This window comes from Plecotus auritus, assembly GCF_963455305.1.
Source record: "Plecotus auritus genome assembly, chromosome: 1".
In the NCBI taxonomy this organism is placed as follows: domain Eukaryota; kingdom Metazoa; phylum Chordata; class Mammalia; order Chiroptera; family Vespertilionidae; genus Plecotus; species Plecotus auritus.
In genome coordinates, this window is record NC_137770.1 from 159,833,555 (window position 1) to 159,861,491 (window position 27,937).

The 27,937-nt window shown below is 41.5% G+C and overlaps 1 protein-coding gene across 4 annotated transcripts in view; it reads right to left on the minus strand.

The window, feature by feature from the left end:
• Window positions 1-27,937, minus strand: part of TASOR2 (transcription activation suppressor family member 2) — a 104,300-nt gene that overhangs the window by 36,281 nt on the left and 40,082 nt on the right. The window contains exons 6-14 of one of the 4 annotated variants that reach the window (XM_080669711.1): window positions 15,804-15,895; window positions 12,088-12,225; window positions 11,835-11,959; window positions 11,732-11,751; window positions 11,533-11,632; window positions 8,436-8,536; window positions 6,603-6,706; window positions 3,609-3,681; window positions 3,447-3,509 (exon numbers count right to left, since the gene is read on the minus strand). In XM_080669711.1, the coding sequence (XP_080525837.1) occupies window positions 3,447-3,509; window positions 3,609-3,681; window positions 6,603-6,706; window positions 8,436-8,536; window positions 11,533-11,632; window positions 11,732-11,751; window positions 11,835-11,860 (487 nt within the window). In that variant the 5' untranslated portion in view covers window positions 11,861-11,959; window positions 12,088-12,225; window positions 15,804-15,895. Of the gene's footprint in view, window positions 1-3,446; window positions 3,510-3,608; window positions 3,682-6,602; window positions 6,707-8,357; window positions 8,537-11,532; window positions 11,633-11,731; window positions 11,752-11,834; window positions 11,960-12,087; window positions 12,226-15,803; window positions 15,896-27,937 lie in introns of all 4 variants that reach the window. The other 3 variants (XM_080669710.1, XM_080669708.1, XM_080669709.1) reach the window with 3 other exon arrangements.

A 27,937-nucleotide genomic window follows, 5' to 3' on the forward strand; every position in this document is an offset into this window, starting at 1 on the left:
TGGTCTGGCATCAGGACAGGAATACAGGGGCGGCTTTTTTTCAAACAGAGGTACTCCCAAAGGTCATTGTTCCTGTGCTGGGACCTCCCCAGTACAGGGCTGACTGGCAGCCACTGCTATTTGCTCCACCCTAGAGATTCCCTGAGACCCCGCCCTACCCAATTTACAATCCCACCCAACCTGTGAGCAACGGCTTTTGCATATGAATGGCCTGTCCTTTCTCAGTCCAATAGCTGTCAAACAAGCTTCAGCTGCGTCAGGGAGACCCAAAGCTATCAAAAGAAGGCCCAAGGCTGGCACCAGCAGCAGCCTGCCTTACTTCACAGCTGGGCCTCATCTGGGCACTTTCGAACCTGATACAAAGAGGAGGAATCTGCAGATCTCTCTGTAGCTCCGGCTGGGTGGCCCAAGGCAGTGGCTGACTTTGCACCTCCTTGGAGATCCAAGAGCCAGTGTACCCAGTGGTCAGTGCGAGACCATACCGGATTACAACTCTTCACATCCATAAGTGACACACTCAAGGGGCAGACTCAGTGAGCACCAAAGCCCTACTGAAGCAAATCCTACCCCAAAAGGGGGTCTCCTGCATAGCAGCTCTTCCACTGTAGACACAGCTGGTCCTCACAGCCAATTGACCTGTGGGTCAATTCTTCCCAGTGATACCAACAGCAATCAAGGCTCAACTACAACAAGACTGTGCACACAGCCCACAAAGGGGTGCACCAAGAGTGTCCACCTCAGGTGATTGGGGAGGCTGAGCCACTGGGGCCCTATAGGACACCTACTACACAAGGCCACTCTATCAACTCAAGGAGACTTAGCAGCTACCCAATACATAGAAACAAACACAGGGAAGCAGCCAAAATGCAGAGACAAATAAACATGTCACAAATGAAAGAAATGAAAGAAAGCAAACTACTAGATATAGAGTTCAAAACCACAGTTATAAGGTTACTCAAGATATCTCCTAGAAACCTCTGAGGAACTTAGTGAGACCTTCAAGGACCTTAGTGAGAATGCCAAAAAAAAAAAAAAAGAAAAAAGAAAAAGAAAAAGAAAAAAAAAATTAAAAAAAAAGGACCAGTCAGAAATTAAGCATACACTGACTGAAATAAAGAAAAATATACAGAGATTCAATAATAGACTAGAGGATCCCAAGAATCAAGTCAAAGATTTGAAATATGAGAAAGCAAAAAACACTCATCCAAAAGAGCAAAAAGCAAAAAGGATCCAAAAATATGAAGATAGTGTAAGGAACCTCTGAGACAACGTCAAGCCTTCCAACATCTGAAGTAGGGGGGTGCCAGAAGAAGAGAGAGAGCAAGACACTGAAAACCTATTTGAAGAAATAATGACAGGAAACTTCCCATACCAGTGAAAGAAATAGACTTACAAGTCCAGGAAGCGCAGAGAACCCCAAACAAGAGGACCACACCAAGACACATCAAAATTAAAATGCAAAGGGCAAAAGACAGAGAGAGAATCTTAAAAGTGGCAAGAGAAAAACAGTTAGTTACCTACAAGGGAGTACCCATATGACTGTCAGCTGATTTCTCAACAGAAACTATTCAGGCCAGACGGGAGTGGCAAGAAATATTCAAAGTGAAGAATAGCAAGAACCTACAACCAAGATTACTCTACCCAGCAAAGCTATCATTTAGAATTAAAGGTCAGATAAAGAGCTTCACAGACAAGAAAAAGCTAAAGGAGCTCATCACCACCAAACCAGTATTACATGAAGTGCTGAAGGGTGTTCTTTAAGAAGAGGAAGAAGAAGAAAAAGGTAAAGATAAAAAATTATGAACAACTAAGTGACAGCAAATACATATCTATCAACAAGTGAATCTAAAAATCACATGAATAAAAAATCTGAAGAATAGAATAAACTGGTGAACGTAATAGAATCAGGGGCACGGAAATGTAGCAGACTGACAATTTTCGGGGTGAAGAGGGTGTGGGGGGTGCGGGAAGAGACTGCACAAAGATCTTACATGCATGTATGCAGACCTATGGACGTGGACAGTGAGGTGGAGAGGGCCTGGGGTGGGGTGGGAACTGAGTGGAGGGGAACTATGGGAGAAAAAAGAGAGGGACATCTGTAATAACCTGAATAAAGATTAAAAAAAATCAACTTTAAAAACATTTTTACATTGATTATAGCTTTATAAATGCTATACACAATTTTATGTTTAAAACACACAGAATGTGATTATAAAATAAGGAGGAAAATTTCCTCATATAACAAAAATAAATGACTCATTTACTATATTGTTCAGCAAACATTTATTTTTTTTATGTGCCTGGCACTGCTAGGCCATAGGCATACAGTAGAATACAAGAAAGGCAGGCATTAAATCATATATAAACAAATATTTAAGTTCAATTGATGATAAGCCTAGGGTTCTCACTGAGGTCAGAATGGTGATGGGAATCAATAGTGATATTTAAATTGACACCTGACAGACCTGAGTAACAGACTGGACTAGGTCAGAGCTTTACCTGATTTTATTCATTATCCCCAAAATTTTAATACTACAGATAAACTATGTATCTGTTTATACATTGTTTGAATAATATTTTTTGCCCTATGGGGGTAAACACCACCCAATGAAAGGGAAGGAGAAAAGTAGTCCTGACAGAGAACTACAACTGTGAAGACCTTGAGTCCTACTTACTTGGTAGACTATTATAAAAGTTATTTCCTCGCTATTGCAGGTTTAAAAATAATATATATTTTTATTGATTTCAGAGAGAAAGGGAGAGGGAGAGAGAGATAGAAACATCAATGATGAGAATCATTGATTGGCTGCCTCCTGCACGCCCCACATTGGGATCAAGCACAACTCTGGCATGTGCCCTGGACAGGAATCGAACTGTGACCTGGTTCACAGGCTGATGCTCAACCACTGAGCCATGCTGGCCAAGCTGCAGGTTTTTTAAAAGATGAATTTTTAATTTATTTTAATCAGTCTGCAGGCTGCCACTCTATCCACTGAGCCAAACTGACTAGGGCTATTTTTAAATTAACTTTTTATTATAGTTGATTGTGATTATTATATTAGTTTCAGGTATACAACACAGGGATTCAACGTTTATATACCTTACAAAGCGATCACCATTAAGTTTACTAACCATCTGTCACCATATACAGTTATTACAGTAGTATTCTATTATTATTGTTCAATACCAAATATTCAGTTTGAATAATGCTGAATTTGAGGAACATCTGAGACATCTTAAGACACCAATAAACAGGTGGATATCTGGTGTGAAGCTTAGAGGAAAGGCTAAGCCTGAAAAGGGGACAAAGAATCAATCAGGGAGATTAAAGGAAGAGTTATTTAAAGAAATAAACTACATTAGTTACCAGGGTTGAGAGGTTAAGCATGATGAGGATGGAAAAATATGCGAAAGATTTAGTAAACTAAAAGTCACTGTGCCCTTACCTGCTGACAAGGATGAATGGAATAAATGTAATCCATGTAGAGCCATCTGCTCATCTCCAAAATCTATACAGGATGAAAATCAGAAGAAAAGTTAGGTTGCTGCCCTTATAAAACAAAAGTAAACATTCAAAATAAATAGTATTTTTAAAAAGTTGTTCTTACTTGTTTCTGAAATGAAGGCTGATGATGTAAGTAAAATGAAAACCTCTCGATCTTCTAAGCATTTGATGAGTGCCTTAAACATAAAAAAAAAAGATTCAATTCCTCCCCTCCCTCTACCACACCACTAATTCAGTAAATTTTGAGCTCATGAAAAATAAATAAATAAATAAATAAGTGAAAAATTTGAAGTGTTAGTGTTTATGGGAATCAGGAGAATTTTGCCTTTAGTATCAGAAACTGCAAGTTCCTTAACACTCAAATAATCTTGGCCCTGTTAGGACTACATATAGTAACTAGAACATCAAGGGTTAATTTTAGGATAGTTTTCAACTACATAACAAACCTATCAGAAAAGAGTAATTACATTTTTTTAATAAGATGCTTGATATTTCATACTGCTGCCTAAATAGTCAATCTGTTACCATTTAGCCACTACAAATTTAAGGTAAATCAGGCCTATGATTAGCATCTTAAGCTCATGTTTATATACAACATATCATAGAATCCCAGAATTAGAAATTCTGGAAGATTCTATGTAATAAAAGAATCCTTTCTACAGCATCTGAGAGATAAAAAATAATAGAAAATAACATAATTAGCTTATGCGGCAATGAAAACATGCAGATGAAAATAATTTTTTCTTTTTTTCCCTCTACCACAGTCTTCAGTGGAATCTTGAGCAAAAACAAAACAAAAAACACCTCCCAAACAAACAACCTTTAAAATTTTAATGTTTACAGTAAATTAGGGAAATTCTGTCCCCAGATCAGGGCAAGTTATTTAAAAGCTATCATTCTAAATAATGAAAATAACAGCTCCTCTTTTCCATTACGCATCATTTCTAAAGCCAATGCTCATGCAATAATTTTTAAGTTAAAAAAAACACACCAAACTAAAAATATATCATTTTATAAAGTGATAAAACATTCTATTAAAAAAACTGATAGGTCAGAAGCCTAAATGTATGGTAAATTGATAAATTCATCAATAAACACTTCAAGTATAAAAAAGACTTTTCTAATTATATTAGAACTAAGTTATGACACTGACAATTCACTATTGCAAGTTTCTATAATCTTCTATTACTGCCCTTATGTATTTGATAGTTGACATTTTTATCTTTGCACAGTCTTTTAAGTTCCTTGATGGTAGGGACTATTTTCTATTTTTGCTTCTGGCACCTAGTAAGCACTCAAGAATTATTGAATACATATACCAATAACTACATATACTCATAGCTTTGGCATCTATTAAGTTGCAAAGAGGTATAATTCGTTTCATTTTTGATTGATGTAAAAAGTGAAAGTGACAAATAATTAGCCTCTACACTGTTCTTTCTGCCTTTTAGTTTTGTAAAATAGATGAAAAATAAAATCCCTATTTACTTAAAATCATACATTTCTATCTTCCAAAAATATGTGCAAATAGAATAAAAATATACAGTATATGAAGCAAGAAAAGCATTGAGTACTGAGGAGAAAGAACCTTAAGTGATATGTAATTCCTGTAACTAATTTTTATTACTAAACGGGTTTCAATCAAAGCCAAGTTCTGTACCAATAATAGAGATTATTTTCAATACTATAAGCCAGGGGTGGGGAACGTCTGGCCCAAGGGCCATATAAGGCCCAAGAAATCATTTGGGCTCGCCCTGCCAAGGCATTAGGGGTGAGTTAATTAAATGTTTGACCAAATATAGCAAGCTAATTTTTAAGTTGATAAATTTTGTATGGTCCTCGAATGATGTTATAAATATCCAAATGGCCCTTGGCAGAAAAAAGGTTCCCCAGCCCTGCTATAACCACTCACAAGTAGTCCCTTCATGAATGCATATTTTGAAAGTATCTTTGGACTTTATTCCTTTTAATTTCCAAATATAAAATGGACTATGGTACTTTAAAAACCATAGCCTACAATCCTATAGTGGATAGCTATCCACTCAGCATCCAATGCCGCCCATTCCAACAGTTTTTGCTGTGGGGCACAACTCTCTGTAGATTGAGTGGAACTAACATCATACCCAGTTCTGGAAGGTGGGCTCTGAATGGTCTGAGCTAATTAGTGTAGTCCATTCCCTTTGCAGTTACTGATTGAGAGATGTGCAGCTCTCTCTCTCCCCCTTCCTCCCCTTTCCTTCCTGCTCTATCTTCCTCCTCCCCGCTCCTTCTCTCCCTCTCTCCCTCTCTAGTCCCCACTTCCTCCTCTGTTCTCACTCCTCCTCCCTCTTAATTGAAAAGTTAAGCCTATTAAATCCCTTTATTGTTTAAGCCACCTTGGCTTTCTGTTACATACAACTTCAAGTATGTGAACTGACACTATCCCTAACGCTTAGGCTTACCTTCAAAGCTGCTACACATGTTCAATTTTAAGTTATTAATTTTTTTGCTACCTACTATAGGGGACAGTCCATCATGTCACTAAAAGGCTCAGAATTTGTTTGGTCAATGTCCTACACTTACACCATCTCCTCTAAGATGTTTAGAAATCACTCAATATAGAATCAGCATCTATTCCTACCCTGACACTGAGGAACCCTGAGTAACATAACAGAGAGAGGTCTTTGAATGTTATTTATTTCTCAGTAGTCTTACTTTCTACACTACAAAAACAGTAGAAACATCAACTTTCCCCTCCCTCTTTTAAACCTATGGATTGACACAGGTCACTTTTAAAGAACTATTTCATAAGTGGTCCTTTGATTAATGCAAAAACACTGTGATTTACTCAATTCTGTCATTAAACAAAAACAACAAAAGAATGAGAAAAATTGTCCTCTTATTCTTAAAATCAGGAGTATAAACTGATGAGTGAAATACAAACTAAGATACAAAGATGAAAAGATCAGTCAATAAATATATCAATATGTCAATAAAAATTAAAGGATAAAAATCCTTTCAGTAAGCTAAAACCATTTAATCTAGATGCAGCAACTAATAATTAGATTATCAAATTCTCAATTTAAGGAAAAAATAATTATTTTAAATTGATTCTTACCAATTGCTTATTTTTAATGACTTCGGTTAGTTTATCTATTTTGTCCCCTTGTTTGTTTGACAATTCCACCTCATACATATTGAAGTACATATCTTGGCAACACACTGGACAAAATCAGAAAAACAGAACATTTCTTATTTTAAATGCTATTTTGTTTTTTAAAATAACCAATTTATTCATTTTATATAATAAAAAGTCAAAAAACTAAGAATTAAAAAAATTATCATTCAATGTCCTTGGTTATAAAACACCTTAAAGAAAAGTTATATTGTATAGTACGGCTGGTGTTGATCAGTGATGAGCATCGACCTATAAATCAGGAGGTCACAGTTCAATTCCTGGTCAGGGCACATGCCAGGATTTCAGGCTTGATCCCCAAAAGGGGGCATGCAGGCAGCAGCTGATAGATCATTCCCTGTCATCACTGATGTTTCTATCTTTCCCTCTCCCTTCCTCTCTGAAATCAATATATAAAAAAATTAAAGTTACTGTATAAAGTATTTCAAAACAATGCTTTCCTTTTACTGACACTACTATAACAAGGCAAATAAATACTATATAAATAATATAAACATCAATATTCCATGAATTAATCTAAATGATCGAGAAATTTCCTTCTCAGGTTTTCTGCTTTCCCCCCCTTCACTTCTAAGTACATAACTAAACTTTGGGTGATGAGCTAACAATACAATATACAGATGATGCATTATAGTACAGCACACTTGAAACTTACATAATCTTATTAATCAACTAGAGATGCATGTAATTCGTGCACTGGGTGGGGTGGGGGAGGGGCGGTCCCTTAGCCTGGCCTGCACCCTCTTGCAGTCTGGGAACCCTCGGACACCCTTTGCGCTCCGCAGAGGTGGGCGAGGCTCCCGCCACAACCGCTGTGCTCACCAGCTGTGAGCCCAGCTTCTGGCTGAGCAGTGCTCCTCCTGTGGGAGCGCACTGACCATTAGGGAGCAGCTCCTGTGTTGAGCAGGATCGTGTCAAAACCTGCTCTCTGACATCCCCAGAGGGGTCCTGGATTGCGAGAGGGCACAAGCCAGGCTGAGGGACCCCACCGGTGCATGGCTGGGGCCGGGGAGGGATGCGGGAGGTTGGCCAGCTGGGGAGGGACCACAGGAGGGCTCCAGGGCGTATCCGGCCCATCTTGCTCAGTCCCGATTGGCTGGACCCCAGCAGCAAGCTAACCTACAATTGGAGCATCTGCCCCCCTGGTGGTCAGTGCACGTCATAGCGACTGGTCGACTGGTCATTCTGCCGTTTGGTCGCTGGGCTTTTATTATATAGGATTAAAGCTAGACTTTGCAATCTTAGATGAAACTATTTTTCTAGTTGGCCTCCAAGGAACCGAATCACATAGTAACTCTGCAACATTTACAAATGACCCTTTTAAGAATCACTTAAGGCAAAACAAAAGTGTGTGTATAAGAGGGGGAAATAATTGGAACAAAGCCCAGCACATACAGTGTATCATTATAGGAAGTCCTCGGGTTACGTGGGACTCAACATACGTCGTTTTGTGGTTATGTCGCCATCTCCCATTTATTAAAAAAAAAAAAAAGTTCCGTCATTTTGACATATGAACATACATATGTGCTTTATGATCTTTATTATTTATTTACCACAGGTAAAGGTCAGGAATTGTTATCTTTTTTTTAAAATTTTTTTACTGTTTCACTTCATTATTGCTGTGTATATGCTCCATGTGAGTGACGTAGGTGCTTATGTAGGTGGGTTCTGACTTACGGTGAAAATCACGTAACATCACGCCGTAGGAACGGATCTCCGACGTAACCCGAGGACCTACTGTACATGTGAACAAACCTTTTTGCTCCAGGTAATTCTGTTTTCTAAAGATAGCTTCTGGTAGTCTTTTTTTCAGAGATGACACTTTCATTACATACTTAAAATCTAGTTCATGTGGTCTAAAAAACAAAATAATATCATGTGATGTAATAATCATTGAAACTATAGCTTCATATATAGTATATGGTTTTCTAATATAAATGTTAATAAAAATATTGTAACCACAAAAAATTCTTAAATTGGTAAACTCCAGGTCAAATAATCCTATCTAATAAAAGAGTACTATGCAAATTGACTGTCACTCCAACAAACAAGATGGCTGCCCCCATGTGGACACAAGATGGCCAGCAGGCGAGGGCAGTTGGGAGGGAACCAGGCCTGCAAGGGAGGGCAGTTGGGGGCGATCGGGCCAGCAGGGGAGGGCAGTTAGGGGTGACCAGGCCAGCAGAGGAGGGAAGTTGGGGGCGAACGGGCCTGCAGGGAAGGGCAGTTGGGGGGGGGGGGGGGGAACCAGGCCTGCAGGGGAGGGCAGTTAGGGGTGACCAGGCCTACAGGGGAGGGCAGTTAGGGGCAATCAGGCTGGCAGGGGAGTGGTTAGGGTGTGATCAGGCTGGCAGGCAGAAGTGGTCAGGGGCAATCAGGAAGGCAGGCAGGTGAGCAGTTGGGAGCCAGCAGTCCTGGATTGTGAGAGGGATATCCGACTGCCCGTTTAGGCCCGAACCTAAACGGGCAGTCGGACATCCCTCGAGGGGTCCCAGATTGGAGAGGGTGCAGGCTGGGCTAGGGACACTCTCCCCACCCCCCCCCCCCCCCCCGCATGAATTTCATGCACCCGCGCGCGCGCGCGCGCACACGCGCACACACACACACACACACACACACACACACACACACACGAGGCCGGGTGCATGAAATTTGTGCACAGGTGGGGTCTGACAGGCCTGCCCCAATGGGGGCTGATCAGGCCAGGCCAGTGGAAGGGAGGGGCTGCGGGAGGTTAACTGGCCCTGCCCCTGATGAGGGGGGGACGATGGGGGCCGGCCAGGGAGGGGGGATGCAGGAGGTTGGCCAGCCAGCCCTGACCCCAATCGAGGTCATGGGGCCTATTGGAGGTGGGGCTGGCCGGGGGAGGGGTCGCAGGTAGTTGGAGGGGGCTGATCGGGGTGAGGGGGCAGTGCGCATCATGGTGACCAGTCGTTCCAGTTGCTGGGCTTTTATATATATAGATATTTATAAATATACATTTTCAAGTATATGACCCCATAAACTGTGGTCTGCAAATATGTTCACATTTTCTGAATATATGTATTTTTGGTATAACCAAAATACCCAGATGTATGGAAGAATTATGTATACTGTAATGAGAATTTGCTATGTAAGTGTTGAAAACTTTTGACAATATTGCATTGCCTACCATGCAATATCACATCCAAACTTTTGTATAATTTCACCTAAATTCTTTTTTCTTCTTTAATAATCATTTTGAAATATTTATAGACTTATAGATGCCTTCTTTCCTCTTAAATATTTCTGTGTGTCCTTAAAAAAGGACATTTCCTTATCCAACGACAAAACAATGAACAAAATCAAGAAATTAACAATGATATAATACAATTAATTAACCTACAGACCTTATTCTGCCAACCGTCTCACTAAGGTCCTTTATAATGAAAGAAAAACATTTTGTAGTCCAGGGTCCTATCCAGGATGAAACACTATATTTAGGTATGTCTGTTTTGTCTCCTTCAAGCAGGAACAGTCTTTGTCCTTCTTTAATGACCTTGATATTTTTTAATATAAACCCTTTATTTTGCAGAATGTCTCAATCCTGGTATATTTATTTCCTCCTGATTAGAGTGGCAGGAATACCTCAAAAATGATATGTGTTATTCATGTGTTTCCTGATGTGATGCACTGAAATGTTAATTCCATTCCTGATGACGATAACTTAACCACTTAGTTAAGATGGTATCTGCAGTTTTTTTTCCATTGTAAAACCAGTATTTTTTCCCTTTGTAATTATTTAGTAAGTTGTGGGGAAATATTATGAGGTAAGTAAATACCATCAAACTTTTACCTACTATTTTAAGCATCCACTGATTATTGTGATGTTACCAATGATGATTTTCTAATTCCATCATTCTGTCTACACTTATTAGTTGCACTCTATAGTGAGGAAGAACTTTCTCATTTATTTATTCACAGAATACTTACTTTATTCTATGGGTTATAATCTCTCCTTAAAAAAGGTCAATAGAAAAAAAATGAATTCTGATAGCACACTAGTTTTCGTCTTATATTTCAATTAAACTATCTATACCTATCCATCATTTGCAGTACAAATTGAGACCAAATTAAAAAAGATTTCATAAAAAATTTCAGAAATGCTCTTCATTATTCTCCAGAAGAAAATATTATAATGTAAATACATAGCAGCTACTGTATTTAATACTATAGTAGTCTAGAAAACTCAATGTGAATATTAGAGAATCAGATACTGCAAATATTAATAAAGACTCAGTAATATAATTAAGTGGTTATAATTTGCTGTATCTATCATAGGCAAATCCATTTTTTGGGGGAGGTGGGAGTCTAACTTCTAGTATCAAATCATTCTCCCATGTATATATTAAAATACTAAAATTTAAAAACTGAGTTGTCAAAGATTATAAAACAAATTTATTTAAGGCCAAGGTTAGAATTTAGATATGAATTTAGGTCTCCTATAACATGGTCCTAGATCAGGGGTGGGCAAACTTTTTGACTCGAGGGCCACAATGGGTTCTTAAACTGGACCGGAGGGCCGGAACAAAAGCATGGATGGAGTGTTTGTGTGAACTAATATAAATTCAAAGTAAAGGAGCGGAGGGGAAAGCGAGAGAACCCTCCGCTCTTTCGGCTCCGCGGGCCGGATAGAACAGCCAAACGGGCTGGATCCGGCCCGCGGGCCGTAGTTTGCATCTAGGAGATGCTCTATACATCTGACCAAAAGTACTGTAATCTAACACCAAGTACAACTGCTGTATTTCACACCAGTGCCAACAAGCAAGAACTCAAAATGAGAATTTAAAAAAAGTATACACGCAATAGTAAAGAATACAAATTCAGTACTTACAGCTGGGTGGGAACCACTGTACCATAAGAGGACAAAAGAGTTATGTCACACAGCAGACAGCCTTTAATAATTAATTTCCCTTTCCAGGGGGAGTTGAGAACTTTAAGAAATGAGGGTAAGAAAAAAAAACAAATTATTTTACTTATGAACAAAACATTTACTTAAAAAACACAAAAGAACCAATTAAATAATTCCTTACCATTTTCACTGAGTTCAAGTCTAGGAAAAGAAAAAAAAAAGCAATTTTATAAGAGCCAAGGAAACAAATACAGTAAAATAAAAATATGTACTTAATTACTTACATGCTTTTATGTGCTGGTGCCGCCATCTTTTTAGGTTCCTTGTACTGAAAAGCTACAATTACGTAAGGATGAATCTGTCTAGGTCGCTCAATAACAGTGGTGCCGGAAAGTTCATACAGGTAATACTAAAAGAAAAAGAATTATAATCAGGGTAGCACTATAGAATTCCGTATGCACCAAGTTGATCTCAACCTACCCAGTACTGAAACTTAACACATTAGAGGCAGAAATATATCTTAGAAATGATTTATACCTGACTCAGTTCAAAGGCGCGAAAATGACTCGTCTTGTGAGAAACCTTGTTAGTATTTGCAGCCACATGGCAATCATAGCCAGAAGATGGGCTAATATAGTTAGTTGTATAATTCTCAGACACAAACTTGATTTTTCCCTAGAATGAAAGTATTAAGACTAATCAGATGTTTTCAAATAGCAATAATCTTATTCTAGGATTCATTTATAAGTAGCTGAATAAAGATTTCTATGTATTTCAACTAATAAGTTAACTGTGTTAAGAATTAGAAGTACGGTTCTTAGAAAATAATCTTTAAGGCCAAAAATAGTTTTAATTATCCATGAACCCCTTAAAAGTGCATTTAAAAATCAGGTATGTTTGGGCATCTTTCTGAGGCAGAAGTCCATTTCTTTTATCACAATATCAAAGGAATACAAATTTAAGAGAACCATTTCTCCCCCGCCCCCCGCTTTTTTTTGTTAGTCTTCACCAAAGAATATTTTTCCATTGATTTTTTTTAGACAGAGTGGAAGAGAGGGGGGAAGAGGGAGAGAGAGGGGAGGAGGAAAGGAAGGAGAGAGGGGGAAGGGGGTGAGGGAGAGGAGGAGGGAGGGAAGGGGAGTGGGAGGGAGAGGGAGAGAGAGAGGGGGACAGAGAGAGAGAGAGAGGGAGAGGGGGGAGAGAGAGAGAGAGAAACATTGATGTGAGAGAGACACATTGATCAATTGGTTGACCCCGGGCTGGGGATCGAGCCTGAAACCAAGATACGTCCCGTTGACTGGAATCGAACTCAGGACCATTTGGTTCTTGGCTAACTCTCTACCACTAAGCCAAACTGGCTAGGGCAAGAGAACCATTTCTTTAAGATAAAAATTATATAGTTTACCAAATAGATTGATTATTCAATGACTATAACATAAAAGATGACAAATGAAATCTAAAATTTCCAAAGATGAGTTTTCAAACTGAGTATTAAGTTATCAATTATAAATTACAGACCAAGATATATCTATTACATTAGGACCCAGAAATTCAGCAAGTAGCAAATATATATACTAAGTGCTTAGCAGACCACTGGCCCTGACTATAGTCAATAGTATTTCCCATTATAGACTTGTCTTCATCAAGGTTACATGTCTTCCAGAAAAAGAAGAAAAAAAGCCTTCAAGTTTTTTTATTTCATATCATGAAATAGCATGATTTTAAAAGCTGTTTTTAACAACATGATGACATAGATAGGAAAAATAAATATATACTAAATATATACCAAAATGAGAATGAGATTACAAATTTATTTTTTATTTTTACAAGAAGAATTTAATTATTTAAAAGATGTTTTGTTTTGTTTTTTGCTGTTAAGATCCTGCCTCTTCATTTATAGGACCACGAAAGGCAATTCTTTGGTCAAAGAAGCAAAAGAATGTAAACAGTAAAGGAGGGCTGAGAACATGTAGGCAAAAACTAAACAGCAATATCCACCAAACAGAGAGGGGTTACAGGGGCATAAACCAATGGCAAGGCAATCTGACATAAATAAAAAACCAAACATTTGTTATCTGAGCTGACAGGTACACTATCTATAGCAGAATTATAGTACTTATCATCGAGCAAGAGAGGAAGGACTAAGAAAGGAAAAGCAGCGATCGTGTGCCAGTGCAACACTAATTTTCCTCTAGTTCTTGGGGACAAAATTTTGAAATATAACATATTTACACTCGCTTTAAAAAAATCAGTTCTGTTAGATTTATAACCAAAGAACTCCAAAAGCTAAAATAAAAGCAAAAACAACAAAAAGACCACAGAATATGCCCTCAAAAAGTCCACCAACCTATAAAATCAGCGCTTTCCTACTACTTGAGTGAAAATTCTAATTGCAAGATTCACTCATATTGAACTATTAAAGGGTGTTTAAGAGTTTCTGAGATCATCAAGTTATAGGTGCCACATAAACATGTAAACAAGATCTGGATATTTTAGGGATAAAGAAAATAAAGATTTCTTATTGTGACAATTCAAATCAGACAACAAATGTTGTTTTCTAAATTCATCTCTTTTAACTGTAAGTATACTGTTTTACAAGCAGCTACCTGTTTTGTTATTTAATGTGTAAAAAGTGGCATTGTGGCCTGGCTGGTGTGGCTCAGTGATTGAGCCTCGACTTATGAACCAAGAGATCACGGTTTGATTCCCAGTCACATGCCCAGGTTGCGAGCTCAAATCCTTAGTGTGGGGTGTGCAGGAGGCAGCCAGTCAATGATTCTTTCTCATCATTGATGTTTCTCTCTCTCTCCCTCTCCCTTCCTCTTTGAAATCAATAAACATATATATATTTTTAAAAAGTGGCATTGTGGGACAAGAGTGAGAGGAAGACTTCACAGAGTAACTTTTATATTATTTCGAAGGTTTGTTTTTTTAAATGTAGATCATCTACACCAGTGGTTCTCAACCTTTCTAATGCCGTGACCCTTTAATACAGTTCCTCATGTTGTGGTGACCCCCAACCGTAAAATTATTTTCGTTGCTACTTCATAACTGTAATTTTGCTACTGTTAATGAATCGTAATGTAAATCTCTGTGTTTTCCGATGGTCCTAGGCTCTACCGCTAGCAGGGTCGCCTAAGACAGTCGGAAAACACAGATATTTACATTACGATTCATAACAGTAGCAAAATTACAGTTATGAAGTAGCAACGAAAATAATTTTACGGTTGGGGGTCACCACAACATGAGGAACTGTATTAAAGGGTCACGGCATTAGAAAGGTTGAGAACCACTGGTCTACACTAATAAAAGAGAAAGATGCAAATTGACCATCACTTCACGACACCCACCAGCCAATCAGGAGTATGCAAATTAACTCGACAAAGATGGTGGGTTAACTTGCATACGCAGGTGTCGAGCGGCTGGGGGCGGAGTGGCTGCCTGCACACGCGCACGCACCAAGCGGCCTGGGTCTTGGGGACGGGTGTCCTCGGGAGCCAGGCCGCTCTGAGCCTGTAGGCCCCACGTAGGCCTGGAGCGCTCAGGGTCCCGGAACACCCCTGGCCACATGTGTGTAGGCGCCGAGCAGTCAGGGGCGGGGCGGGAACATCCCCAGGTCCTAGGTGCTCTAAGCCGGTGCGTGCGCAAGCAGCCAGGGGTGGGGTGGGAACGTCCCCTGGCGCGAGCGAGTGGACAATAGGGCCCTGCTTGCCCCTGGCCATGGTGAGGGGCAAGCAGTCCCCCGCAGGGCCTCCCCCCCCCCCCCCCCCCAGAGAGCAGACACCAGGGCCTTGCTTGCTCCTGCGGCAGCGAGCCAGAGAGCAGACAGCAGGGCCCTGCTTGCCCCTGGCCTTGGTGGTGAAGGGCAAGCAGGTCCCCACAGAGAACAGACACCAGGGCCTGTGATGACATCAAGTAGGCAGGTCCGCAGACAGCAGAGAACCATGGGGAGCAGGCCTAAGCCATCAGTAGGACATCCCCTGAGGGCTCCCAGATTAGAGAGGGTGCAGGTCGGGCTGAGGGACCCCCCTGCTCCGTGCACCAATTTCGTGCACCGGTTCCCTAGTATATTAAATAAACAAAAAACCTTTGTCTTTAAAGGAAAGCAGAAATAGCAATTTCATTTTCTGATTTTGAATAGCTGTCTTTGGTGAGGGCTATGTTTAGCAAATGATCTGCAAAGAACATTATCACAAACTGATAACCTTTACTTTTAAAAAGAAAAATTATACAGAAGTACACATAGGCTTTACCTTAATTAGATTAAAAATTATAATATAACCAGACTTCCCATGATACCATGGTCTTGCATGAAGATAGTCTGAGTATTTGGAAATGTATACACCTATAAGAGCATAAAATATAGATTAATTTTCACTTTTAAAATATTATTTACACATATACAATTCCAATGTAGGTCTACCCTTAGCTGAACAAGAAAAAAGATAAATAAAAGTCAACATTAAAAACTGTTTTGAAACTGCTTACTTAAAAAAATTTTTTTTAAGTTATTCTAAAGGTATAGAAACATTAGAGCTAAGTAAGACAAAACATATTTAATTGATAACCAATTTTCTATTAGTGTCCTAATAATGGAAAACAAAGTGTCACACATTTTTGGAAAATTCTAAGTTTGTTTTTTCTCCATGTAATCATCCAGTGAAAAGATCTATGGTAATCTGATCTTCAAGTTATTTTTTTTACTAAAAAAAAAAAAAAAAAATCTTAGTAAGTATAGTAACCCCACCTTATCTACAGAATATACTTTCCAAGACTCCCAGTGGAAGCCTGAAACGGTGGAAAGTACTGTACCCTATATACTGTTTTTTCCTGTACATATATACCTATGATAAAGTTTAATGTACAAATTAGGCACAGTAAGAGATTAACAATAACTGATAATAGGACAATCATAACAATTATAATAAAGATTATGTAAATGTGGTCTTTCCGCTCTCAAAATATCTTCTTGCATAGCCACACCTTGTTTTATTGCTCTTTGCTTTATTATGTTTCACAGATATTGTACTTTTTACAAATTGAAGGTTTGTGGCAAGCCTCCATTGAACAAAATCTTTTTTTTTTTTTAAGTGCATTATTTATTTACTAGAGACCCGATGCATGAAGATTGGTGCAAGAATGGGCCTTCCTTCCTCTGGCTGCTGGCACCGCCTTCGCTCTGGCCAGAGCTGCCATTCTGCCTTCCCACGCTACCCAGAGGCCCCAAGTGGCTGGGGTGGTGTGGAATGCCCGCGTTGTCGCCATGGCAACGATATAAGCATCCCGTCCCACCCCCGGCTGCTCAGCGCCTGCGTATGCAAATTAACCTGCCATATTGTTGGGTTAATTTGCATACTCGCTCCTGATTGGCTGGTGGGCGTCATGAAGTTATGGTCAATTAGCATGTTTCTCTTTTATTAGTGTAGATTTTTAACTTCAGAGAGGAAAGGGGAGGAAAGAATAGAAACATCAATGATGGGAGAGAATCATTGATTGGCTGCCTCCCGCATGCCCCAAACTGGGGATCGAGCCCGCAATCTGGGCTTGTGCCTTGACTGGGTATTGAACCATGACCTCCTGGTTCATAGGTTAATGCTCAACCACTGAGCAATGCAGGCCAGGCCAAAATCTTAAAAAAAAAAAAAAAATGTTTTCATTGATTTTAGAAAGAGGAAGGGAGAGTGACAGAGAGATAGAAACATAAATGAGAAAGAATCATTGATTGGCTGTCTCCTGCATGCCCCCATTGGGGGTCAAGCCTGCAAACTGCACAAGAATCTAACCATGACCTCCTGGTTCATGGGTCAATGCTCAAGCACTAAGCACCAATAGGGCTGAACAAAATCTCTTGGTGCCACTTTCCCAACAGCACATGCTCTTCTGGGGTCTCTGTGTCACACTTTGGCTAATTCTTACAAAACAAGTGGGGAAAAAGGATGTTTACAGTTATACATGAACGTACACAGAGTTTATTTTTGTCCTAATATATAAAAACCCTGGGTCCGTCACATCCATAATGATTGGAGGCTTGACCTAATGGCCAGGCTGCACGCGCAGCACGCTCTGGTGGGTGGGAACTTGTGGCAGCGGAAATGGGGACAGGGGAGGTGGAGGCGGCACTCACACACACTCACAACTCCACACGCGCACAGACACACACAGCGCCCACCAGCTCACAGCCTTTTCTTCCTTTTTTTCCCCTCCCTCCCAACTTGCTCTTGGAGCCTCTCTCAGAATGAGATAACAAAACAGACTGGGCCTGAAGAGGCCTGGATGGAAGGGAGGGTGGGCAGAGGGTGGAGAGGTCCCCACTGGCCCTGCTCCGTCCCAGCCGAGAAAGAGAAAGAGGGAGACAGGGCGGCAGGGAGGCCTGGAAGACTGCTGAGAAAAACAAAGAGAGACAGAGACCGGGTCAGATCAGGCCAGCAGGGGAGGGCAGTTAGGGGTGATCAGGCAGGCAGAGGCAGTTGGGGGTGAGATTAGGCCGGCAGGGGAGGGCAGTTAGGGGCAATCAGGCAGGCAGGCAGAGGCAGTTAGGGTGATCAGGCAGGCAGGCAGGTGAGTGGTCAGGAGCCAGTGGTCCCAGATTGCAAGAGGGATGTCCGACTGCTAGTTTAGGCCCGATCCCACTAGTATTATAATATTATTTTCTACACAAACTGTAGGTTTACAACTGTAAACCTACTTTTATCCCACCCTATATTTCAAACTTTATTATTACACTAGAGTCCCGGTGCATGAAATTCACGCATTGGGGGGGGGGGGGGGGCCCTTAGCCCAGCCTCTCCATTCTAGGACCCCTCGGGAGATATCCAACTGTAGGTTTAGGGCTGATCCATCCCTCTCACAATCTGGGATGGCTGGTTCCTAACTGCTCACCTGCCTGCCTGCCTGATTGCCCCTAACTGGCCCCCCTGCCAGCCTGATCACCCCTAACTGCCTCTGCCTGCCGGCTGGTTGCCCCTAACTGCCCCCCCACCACGCTGGCCTGTTTGCCCCTCAGTGCCCGCCCCGCGCCAGCCTGGTCACCCCCAACTGCCCCCCTCCCCCCCGCCGACCTTCTCACCCCTAACCGCCTCTGCCTTGGCCCTGCCACCATGGCTTTGTCCGGAAGGACGTCTGGTCTCTCGGTCTCCCAGTATAATTAGCATATTACCCTTTTATTAGTATAGATTTGTTGTTTATTTGTGATCAGTGATATTTGATATTACTATTGTAATTGTTTTAGGGCACCACAAACCATGCCCATATAACACAGTGAACTTGATAAATGTGTGTGTTCTGACTACTCCACTAGCCAGCTGTTCCCCATTTTTTCCCTATCCCCTCAGGCCTCCCTGTTCCCTGACACAACAATATTGAAATTAGGCCAATAATCCTATAATGGCCTCCAAGTTTTCAAATGAAAGGAAGAGTCACACATCTTTCACTTTAAATCAAAAGCTAGAAATGATTAAGCTGAGGAGGCATGTCAAAAGCAAAGATAGACCTCTTACACCAAACAATTAGCCAAGTGGTGAATACATAAGAAAATTAAAAATGAAACTCCAGCCCAGTCAGTGTGGCTCAGTAGATTGAATACCATCCCATGCACCAAAAGGTTGTTGGTTTGATTCCTAGTCAGGGCATATGCCTGGGTTGCAGGCTCAATCCCCAGTAGGGGGCGTGCAGAAGGCAACCTATTGATGTTTCTCTATCATAGATGTGTCTATCTTCTCTCCCTCTCTCTAAAAAAATAAAACAAAAACAACCAACAACAATAAAAATGTATTACAAATATATATATATGTGTTTCAGTGAACACACAAAGGATAAGAAAGCGAATTAGCCTTATTGATGATACAGAGAAAGTTTTAGTGGTCTGGGTAGAAGATTAAACTAGTCACAACATTCCCTTATGCCAAGGCATAAAGAGCAAGACCCTAACTTTCTTCAATTCTATGAAGGTTGAGAGAGGTGAGGAGGCTGCGGAAAAGTTGGGCTAGCAGAGAGGATAGTTCATGAGTTTTAAGTAGCTGTCTCCTTAACATAAAAGTGCAAGATGAGCCCTAGCTGGTTGCTCAGTGGTTAGAGCATAGGCCTGTGGACTGAAGGGCCTTGGGTTCAATTCAGGTTAAGGGCACATACCTTAGTCGCAGGCTCAATCCCCAGCCCCAGGTCAGGGCACATTCAGGAGGGAAGCAATTGATGTGTCTCGCTCACATCAATGTTTCTCTCTCTCTGTCTCTCCCCGTCCCTTTCACTCTCTCTAAAAATCAATGGAAAAAAATATCCCTGGGTGAGGATTAACAACAACAACTAAAAGTGCAAGATGAAGCAGGAAGCACTGATGAAGAAGTTGCAGCAAGTTGTACAGAAGATCTAGCAAAGATAATTAACGATGGTGCTTACACTAAATAATAGATTTTTAATGTAGATAAACAGCCTTATATTGGAGGAAGATGCCATCTAGAACTTTCATAGCAAGAGAGTAGAAGGCAATGCCTGGCTTCAAAACTTCAAAGGACAGGTTGATTGTTTTGCTAGGGGTTAATGCAGCTGGTGACTTTAAGTTGAAGCCAAAGCTCATTTATAATTCTGAAAATCATAGGGCCCTTAAGAATTATGCTAAATCAAGAAACCAAGATGGCGGCATAGGTAAGCACCTAAACTGCTGCCTCGCACAACAATTTCAAAACTACAACTAAAAGACAGAACGGACACCATCCAGAACCACAGGAAAGCTGGCTGAGTGAAAATTCTACAACTAGAAGGAAAGAGAAAAGCTCACAGAGAATTGGAGGTACGGCAAAGGGTCTTTGTGTGCGCAGAGAGGAAGGGCAGCTGAGAGCCTGGCTGACTTTCTCTGGCGGAAGGGGGAAGGAAGCCTCCGACTGCACTGAACCCCAGTTCTGACTGCACTGAACCCCAGTTCCAGGCAAAACCCCGTGGACCCAGGCTCATACAGGGGGAGTCTGGACTGTCAGGGAGAGAGAAAGGCACCCGGAGACTCGGAGACCTGGGGGAGCCGCGGGGGAGCCCCGCGGGCAGGGGGCTGGAGGCGCGCATGCCAGTGTGCACAAAGACTGCGGAGGTTGCCACAGGCTTTCCCTAGCAGAAGGGAGTCCGAAGCTCCTGACTACACTGAACCCCAGTTCTGACTGCACTGAACCCCAGTTCCAGGCGAGCCCCTGGGGACCCACGCTCTTGTGGGGGGGAATCTGGACTCTTGGGCGGAGACTCGGGAGCCAGGGAAGGCAGAGGTCTGGTGGTGCGCAAGGGCAAGGCTGACGGGAAGCCAAGACTGTCTGCTCTGCCCTGAGACTCCACCCCATCCAAGCTGAGCGCAGAGGCTTTTGCAATTTGGCAAGTCTAATCCTATAAGGCTATCTCCAGCACCGAACTTCTCCCAGCGTAGACACAGCTGATCCTCACAGCCAACTGGCCTGGACTTTTCCTCCCAGTGATACCAACAACAATCAAGACATAACTACAACAAGGCTGTACACACAGTCCACAAAGAGGTGCACCAAGAGTATCCACCTCAGGTTAACTGGGGAGGCAGACCCACTGGGCCGTATAGGAAACCTAGCACACAAAGCTACCCTACCAACTCAGAGAAGCAGTGAAAATGTGGCGACAAAGAAACAGATCACAAACTAAAGAAATGGAGGAAAACAAACGACTGCATATAGAATTCAAAACCACGGTTATAAGGCTTTTTAAGAATATCCTAGAAAAGGCCGATAAATATAACGAGACCCTTGAAGATATGAAAAAGGACCAACTAGAAATTAAACATACACTGACTGAAATAAAAAATATTATACAGAGACCCAACAGCAGACTAGAGGAACGCAAGAATCAAGTCAAAGAATTGAAATACAAAGAAGCAAAAAACACTCAACCAAAAAAGCAAAAAGAAAAAAAAATCCAAGAAGTTGAAGATAGTGTAAGAAGCCTCTGGGACAACTTCAAGCGTACCAACATCAGAATTATGGGGGTGCCAGAAGAAGAGAGAGAGAGCAAGATACTGAAAACCTATTTGAAGAAATAATGACTGAAAACTTCCCCCACCTGGTGAAAGAAATAGACTTACAAGTCCAGGAAGCACACAGAACCCCCAAACAAAAGGAATCCAAAGAGGACCACACCAAGACACATCATAATTAAAATGCCAAGAGCAAAAGACAAAGAGAGAATATTAAAAGCAGCAAGAGAAAAACAGTTAGTTACCTACAAGGGAGCACCCATAGGACTGTCAGCTGATTTCTCAACAGAAACTATGCAGGCCAGATGGGAGTGGCAAGAAATTTTCAAAGTGATGAACAGCAAGAACCTACAACCAAGATTACTCTACCCAGCAAAGCTATCATTCAGAATTGAAGGGCAGATAAAGAGCTTCACAGATAAGAAAAAGCTAAAGGAGTTCATCACCACCAAACCAGTATTATATGAAATGCTGAAAGGTATTCTTAAAGATGAGGAAGAAGAAAAAGGTAAAGATAAAAATTATGAACAACAAATACATATCTATCAACAAGTGAACCTAAAAATCAAGTGAATTAAAAACCTGAGGAACAGAATAATCTGGTGAATATAATAGAATCAGGGGCATAGAAAAGGAGTGGACTGATAATTCTCAGGGGGAAAGGGGTATGGGGGGTTCAGGAAGAGACTGGACAAAAATCATACACCTATGGATGAGGACAGTGTGGGGGGAGGTAAGGGCAGAAGGTGGGGTGGGAACCGGGTGGAGGGGAGCTATGGGGGGAAAAAGGAGAAACAATTGTAATAATCTGAATAAAGATTTATTAAAATAAATAAATAAATAAATAAATAAATAAATAAATTCCTAAAAAAAAAATTATGCTAAATCTACTCTTTGTGTGCTCTATAACTGAAACAACAATGCCTGGAAAACAGTTAAAAACATGTTTTACTGAATATTTTAAGCACACTATTGAAACATACTGCTCAGAAAAAATAGATTCCTTTCCAAATGTTATTGCTCATTGGCAATACACCTGGTCACCAAAAGCTCTGATGGAAACGTACAATGAGATTATTATTATTTTCATGCCTGCTAACACAACATCCATTCTGCAAATCATGGACCAAAGAGTAATTTCAACTTTCAAATCTTCTTATTTAACAAATATATTTTGTAGCTTTGTAAGTTAGGTACTGGAGCTGAGTTGTCCAATAGAACTTTTTGAAAAGATGGGGGGAAAAGGAGATACATTTATAAGGCTACCATAAATAGTGATTCCTTTTGATGGATCTGAGCAAAGTAAATTAATAACCTCTAGAAAGGATTCACCATTCTAGATGCCATTAAAAATTTTTGTGGTGCATGGCAAGAAGTCAGAATATCAACATTAACAGGAGTTTCAAAGAATTTTATTGCAATCCTCATGGATGACTTGAGGAGTTCAAGACTTAAGTGGAGGAAGTAATTCCAGATGTGAAAACAGCTAGTGAACTAGAATTAGAAATACAGCCTGAATCGCTGCAATCTCATGATAAAACTAACAGATGAGCTGCTTCTTATGGATGAGAAATAGAGAGCGATTTTTAAAAAATATATTATTATTGATTTGAGAGGAAGGGAGAGGGAGAGAGAGATAGAAACATTAATGATGAGAGAGAATAATTCATCGCCGCTTCCTGCATGCCGCCCATTAGGGGTCGAGCTTGCTATCTGGTCATGTGCCATGACTAAAATGGATTCCATTCTTGGTAAAGATGTTGAGAAGATTGTTGATAAAACAGTGGCTAGGATTGAAAAGGATTGATTTCTACAGTGGGTAAAATGCTATCAAACAGGATTGCATACTACAGAGAAATTGTTTGTGAAAAGTCAATCTATGTAGCAAACTTTATTGTTGTCTTGAGAAACTGCCACAGCTACCCCACCTTTAGTACCACCACCCTGCTCAGTTAGTAGCCACCAACATTGAGACAAGATCTTCCATTAGCAAAAAGATTACAACTGCTTAAGACGCAGATGATGGTTATTATTTTTTAGCAATGAAATATTTTTAAATTAAGGCTTATACATTGTTTTTTAGACTTAGTGCTATTATTGCACATTTAATAAACTGTAACATGTCTTTTATATGTACTGGGAAACAAAAAAATTCATGACTCTCTATTGAGATAGTCTCTGGAACCAAACCTGTCTCCAAGGTATGGCATTACTCACCCTTCTTCTAGTGATGCAATGGTGGAACCATTCCATAAACAAGATGGCTACCACCCACACTTTATGATTACGTTGCCAGAACACAGGCAGGTAATTTTTCTTTGTTTTTGAAAGCGTGTGGGGTTCTTGGCTCTGCACACCATACCTGGCTTTATCACAGGCCCTGCAGCATTACCACATCATACTAGAGTTAATCTGTCCTTTCATGTTTTATACCCTGTTGCCTACTATGCATTTTTATAAATGTGGGTTCTATTAGGCATCTTCTTCCAGATAAGTCTGGTTTCATCAAAACTGAAGGTTTACTTTGGATGGTATCCTTTTCCCTTAATCAACTTCTTCAACTTTTCTGGAAATGTGGCAGCAGATCCTTCAGAGGCCGATATAGCCTCTTCAGTAATTTTTAAAAATTTCAGTCCAAACCTATTCTTGAATCAGTGTAACCATTCCTTACTTGCAGTAAATGGCTTGGTGCCACTCATTTCAGGGGTTCCCTTGGTGAAGTCTTCAAACAGGCTAAATGCTTTCTTGTACAAGACAGTCCCATCGATTGGAACAAGTTTTCTGTTCATGTCTCCCACCTACAACTTTAATGCTTTTTTCATCTTGAGTTACTCACTGCCTATAACTTTTGCAGTTTGAGGCGTGACAGCAAAACTAGCACTAATTGTTTTGTCCCTTTCCACAAATAGAGTATTTGTTCTTATCATAGATTTTTAGCAACCTCAGCATATAATTTTTTTCTTTATTAAATGAAGAACTTTCATCTTCTCACTTAAAGGAAGCATTCTAGGGCTTCTCTTTGGTATATCTGAATTGCTGATATCACTACTCTTAGCTTTGGGGCCATTATGAAGTCAAATAAGGGTTACTTGAACACAAGCTTTATGATACTATGACAGTTGATCTAATAAATGAGAGGGCTACAAAGTGACTAATGGGCGGGGAGCATATACAATGTAGAGATGCTCGACAAAGTGATGATACATTTCATGGGTGGGATGGCACAAGATTTTGTCACGCTGCTCAGAATGGTGCAATTTAAAACTTAGGAACTGCTTATTTCTAGAATTTCTCATTTGACAGCAGGTAACGGAAATCATGGAAAGTGAAACTGCAGGTAAGGGGGACTATTATACTCTTATTTAATAACATGTACCAAGGTTTACTATATGGTAGGTCTGTGCTAGGCAGCTGTGACACAAAGGGAAATAAAATAAGGTCCCTGTCTTTAAGCAGCTTATTCTGCTACACTGTAAGTTCTAGTAAAACAGGGGTTATATTTGTTTGTTTACCATTGTAGCCATATCATAGCTCAAAATGTAGTATGTACTTAATTATTTATCAGACATACTAGAGGCCCAGTGCACAGATTCGTGCACATTGAAAATAAATTAGAAGGTGGCCTGGGCGAGATGGGCCAGACATGCCCTGGAGCCAACCTTTCATGGTCCCTCCCTGGCCGGCCACACCTGGGGCAGCACCAAGGCTCGAAGGGCGTCTGTGGAGTGAGAGGGGTCTTTTTGGCAGGTGGGAGTCCCTTGGCCTGGCCTGTGGGGATTGGGCCGAAACCCGCAGTCGGACATCCCCCAAGGGGCCCCAGAGTGCGAGAGGGTGCTCTGCAAAGTTACTATCGCTCGGCAGCTCCTGCATTGAGTGTCTGCCCCCTGGTGGTCAGTGTGCATCACAGCCAGTCAGATGGCTGAATGGTCGGACGATTGCTTAGACATATATATATATATATATATATATATATATAGATGTTACATTTGAGGACACACAGAAGTAGAACTAATCCTATATAATAAAACCCTAATATGCAAATTGACCGAATGGCAGAATGACTGGTCTCTATGACGCACACTGACCACCAGGGGGCAGATGCTCAACACAGTAGCTGCCCTCTGGTGGTCGGTGCGCTCCCACAGGGGGAGCTCTGCTTAGCCAGAAGCCGGGCTCATGGCTGGCCAGCGCAGCTGTGGTGGCAAGAGCCTCTCTGGCCTCCACTGCAGGTGGGTGATAAAGAGTGAGGGGTCCCGGACTGCAAGAGGGATGTCTGACTGCCAGCTTAGGCCCGATCCCCAGGGAGCTGGCAGGCGGACATCCCCCGAGGGGTCCCTGACTGCGAGAGGGCGCAGGCCAGGCTGAGGGACCGCCCCCCCCCCCCCCAGTGCATGATTTTCGTGCATCGGGTCTCTAGTTAAGTAATTAAATCTGCCTGAGAAAGAAGTTTTTTTTTAAAAAAAATTTATTCATTTATTGGTAATATATTTTTATTGATTTCAGAGAGGAAGGGAGAGGGAGAGAGAGGTAGAAACATCAATGATGAGAGAGAATCATTGATCGGCTGCCTTTTGCATGCACCTACTGGGGGATCGAGCCCTCAACCCGGGCATGTGCCCTTGACTGGAATTGAACGTGGGACCCTTCAGTCTGCAGGCCGACGCTCTATCCACTGAACCAGACCAGCTAGGGTGAGAAAGAGTTCTTTAGACAGAGAGAGGAAAATAATTCTAGGTAGAAAACAGAGTGAACATAAGTATGAAAACATAAAAAATCATAAATTGTTTATAACAGTAGGCCAGTGTTGAAAGCAGGAGAGAAAGTGGTGAAAGCTGAAGTTGAAAAGAAAGCTTGAAACTATATAGTAAAGATTTTTGTAGGATAGCTTAGACTTTATTTTGTAGGCAATAGAGACCAATCAAATCTGAGTTTCAAAAGGGGAGAGACAAGAACTAAACCAAACAGAAAAACAACTATAGGAGTTGAGACAGGAAAGAAGGAGCCCACCCCCCAAGGCAGCAGCAGTGAGGAGGAGGAGGAAAGGACAGATTTCAGAGATATTCTTGAATATAAATCTCACGCTTGAAATGTAAAAGACAATGGTGAGAACACTCTGATATAATGAAAAGAATAATGAACTAGTGATCAGAAGTTTAGGTTCCAGTTCCAGGTTTTCCATCTACTATATAAAGAGGGAATATGCAAATTGACCATCACACCATCACAAAAACGGCGGCGCCCACAGTGGAGGCAGGGTTTCCATAACACAAGATGGCTACACCCACAGTGGAGGCAGAGTTCTCATAATGAGCCTTAACAAACAATCAGCAGGGACCTGAGGCTGCGTCCCCGCACAGTGGGGGCTTGACAGGGGACCTCAGGATGCACCCCTTGCCCCGGCGCGAGGCCGGGGGACCAGAGGCTGCGCCCCCCCACCCCGGTGCCAGGCCGGGGGACCTGAGGCCGCACCCCCCTCCCAGCGGGGCTTGACAAGGGTGGGGCCAGCTGGGTCTGGATCTCGCCCAATGGGAGTGGGGCTGGCTGGGGATGGCACGATTTTGAGGCACCGCGGGTGGGCGGGGACTTGACTCTGGGTCCTGCGGCACACCCCAGACTCTGACAGGAGGAAGATTTTCATATACAGTTTACTAATTTTCTTTCATCTCTGATACTTCCATTATAGAGAAAAGGCAAATAGCAGTATTAAAATGTTTCCTCTAATTAATCCCCTTTTAATGTGCATGAATTTCATGCACCGGGCCACTAGTTTACTAATAACAACCATGTGACTGACTCAGGAGTATGTTACTCAAGAGGGAGGTGGCCTTGGGGCATAGATATAAACCACAGGGTTCTCAAGAAGAGAAAGAGCAATAGCCTCTTAAAATTATTTAACACTACTTTAATATAAAGTACTAGAGGCCCGGTGCATGAAATTTGTGCACGGGGCGGGGGGTGTCCCTCAGCCCAGCCTGCACCCTCTTCAATCTGGGACCACCGGACATCCCTCTCGCAATCTGGGACCACTGGCTCCTAACCACTTGCCTGCCTGCCTGCTTGATTGCCCCTAACTGCTTCTGCTTGCCAGCCTGATCTCCCCCTAACCGCTCTCCTGCTGGCCCGATTGATGCCTAACTGCTCCCCTGCTGGCTCGATCGCCCCCAACTGCCCTCCCCTGCCAACCATCTTGTGACGATGTGAGGGTGGCCATCTTGTGGAGGCCATCTTGTGATGACATAAGGGTGCTGCACAAAGGCGCGAGGAACACCTAGACTTTTATTAGTATAGATTACTATTACACACAGAACAACCCACTTCAACTCGAGCCCAAAACTGTAAAATATACAGAGACAGTGGTGCAATTTTATTATCAGCACCAGTACAGGCAAGTCCTCGTGTTTCGTTGGACTTGATGTA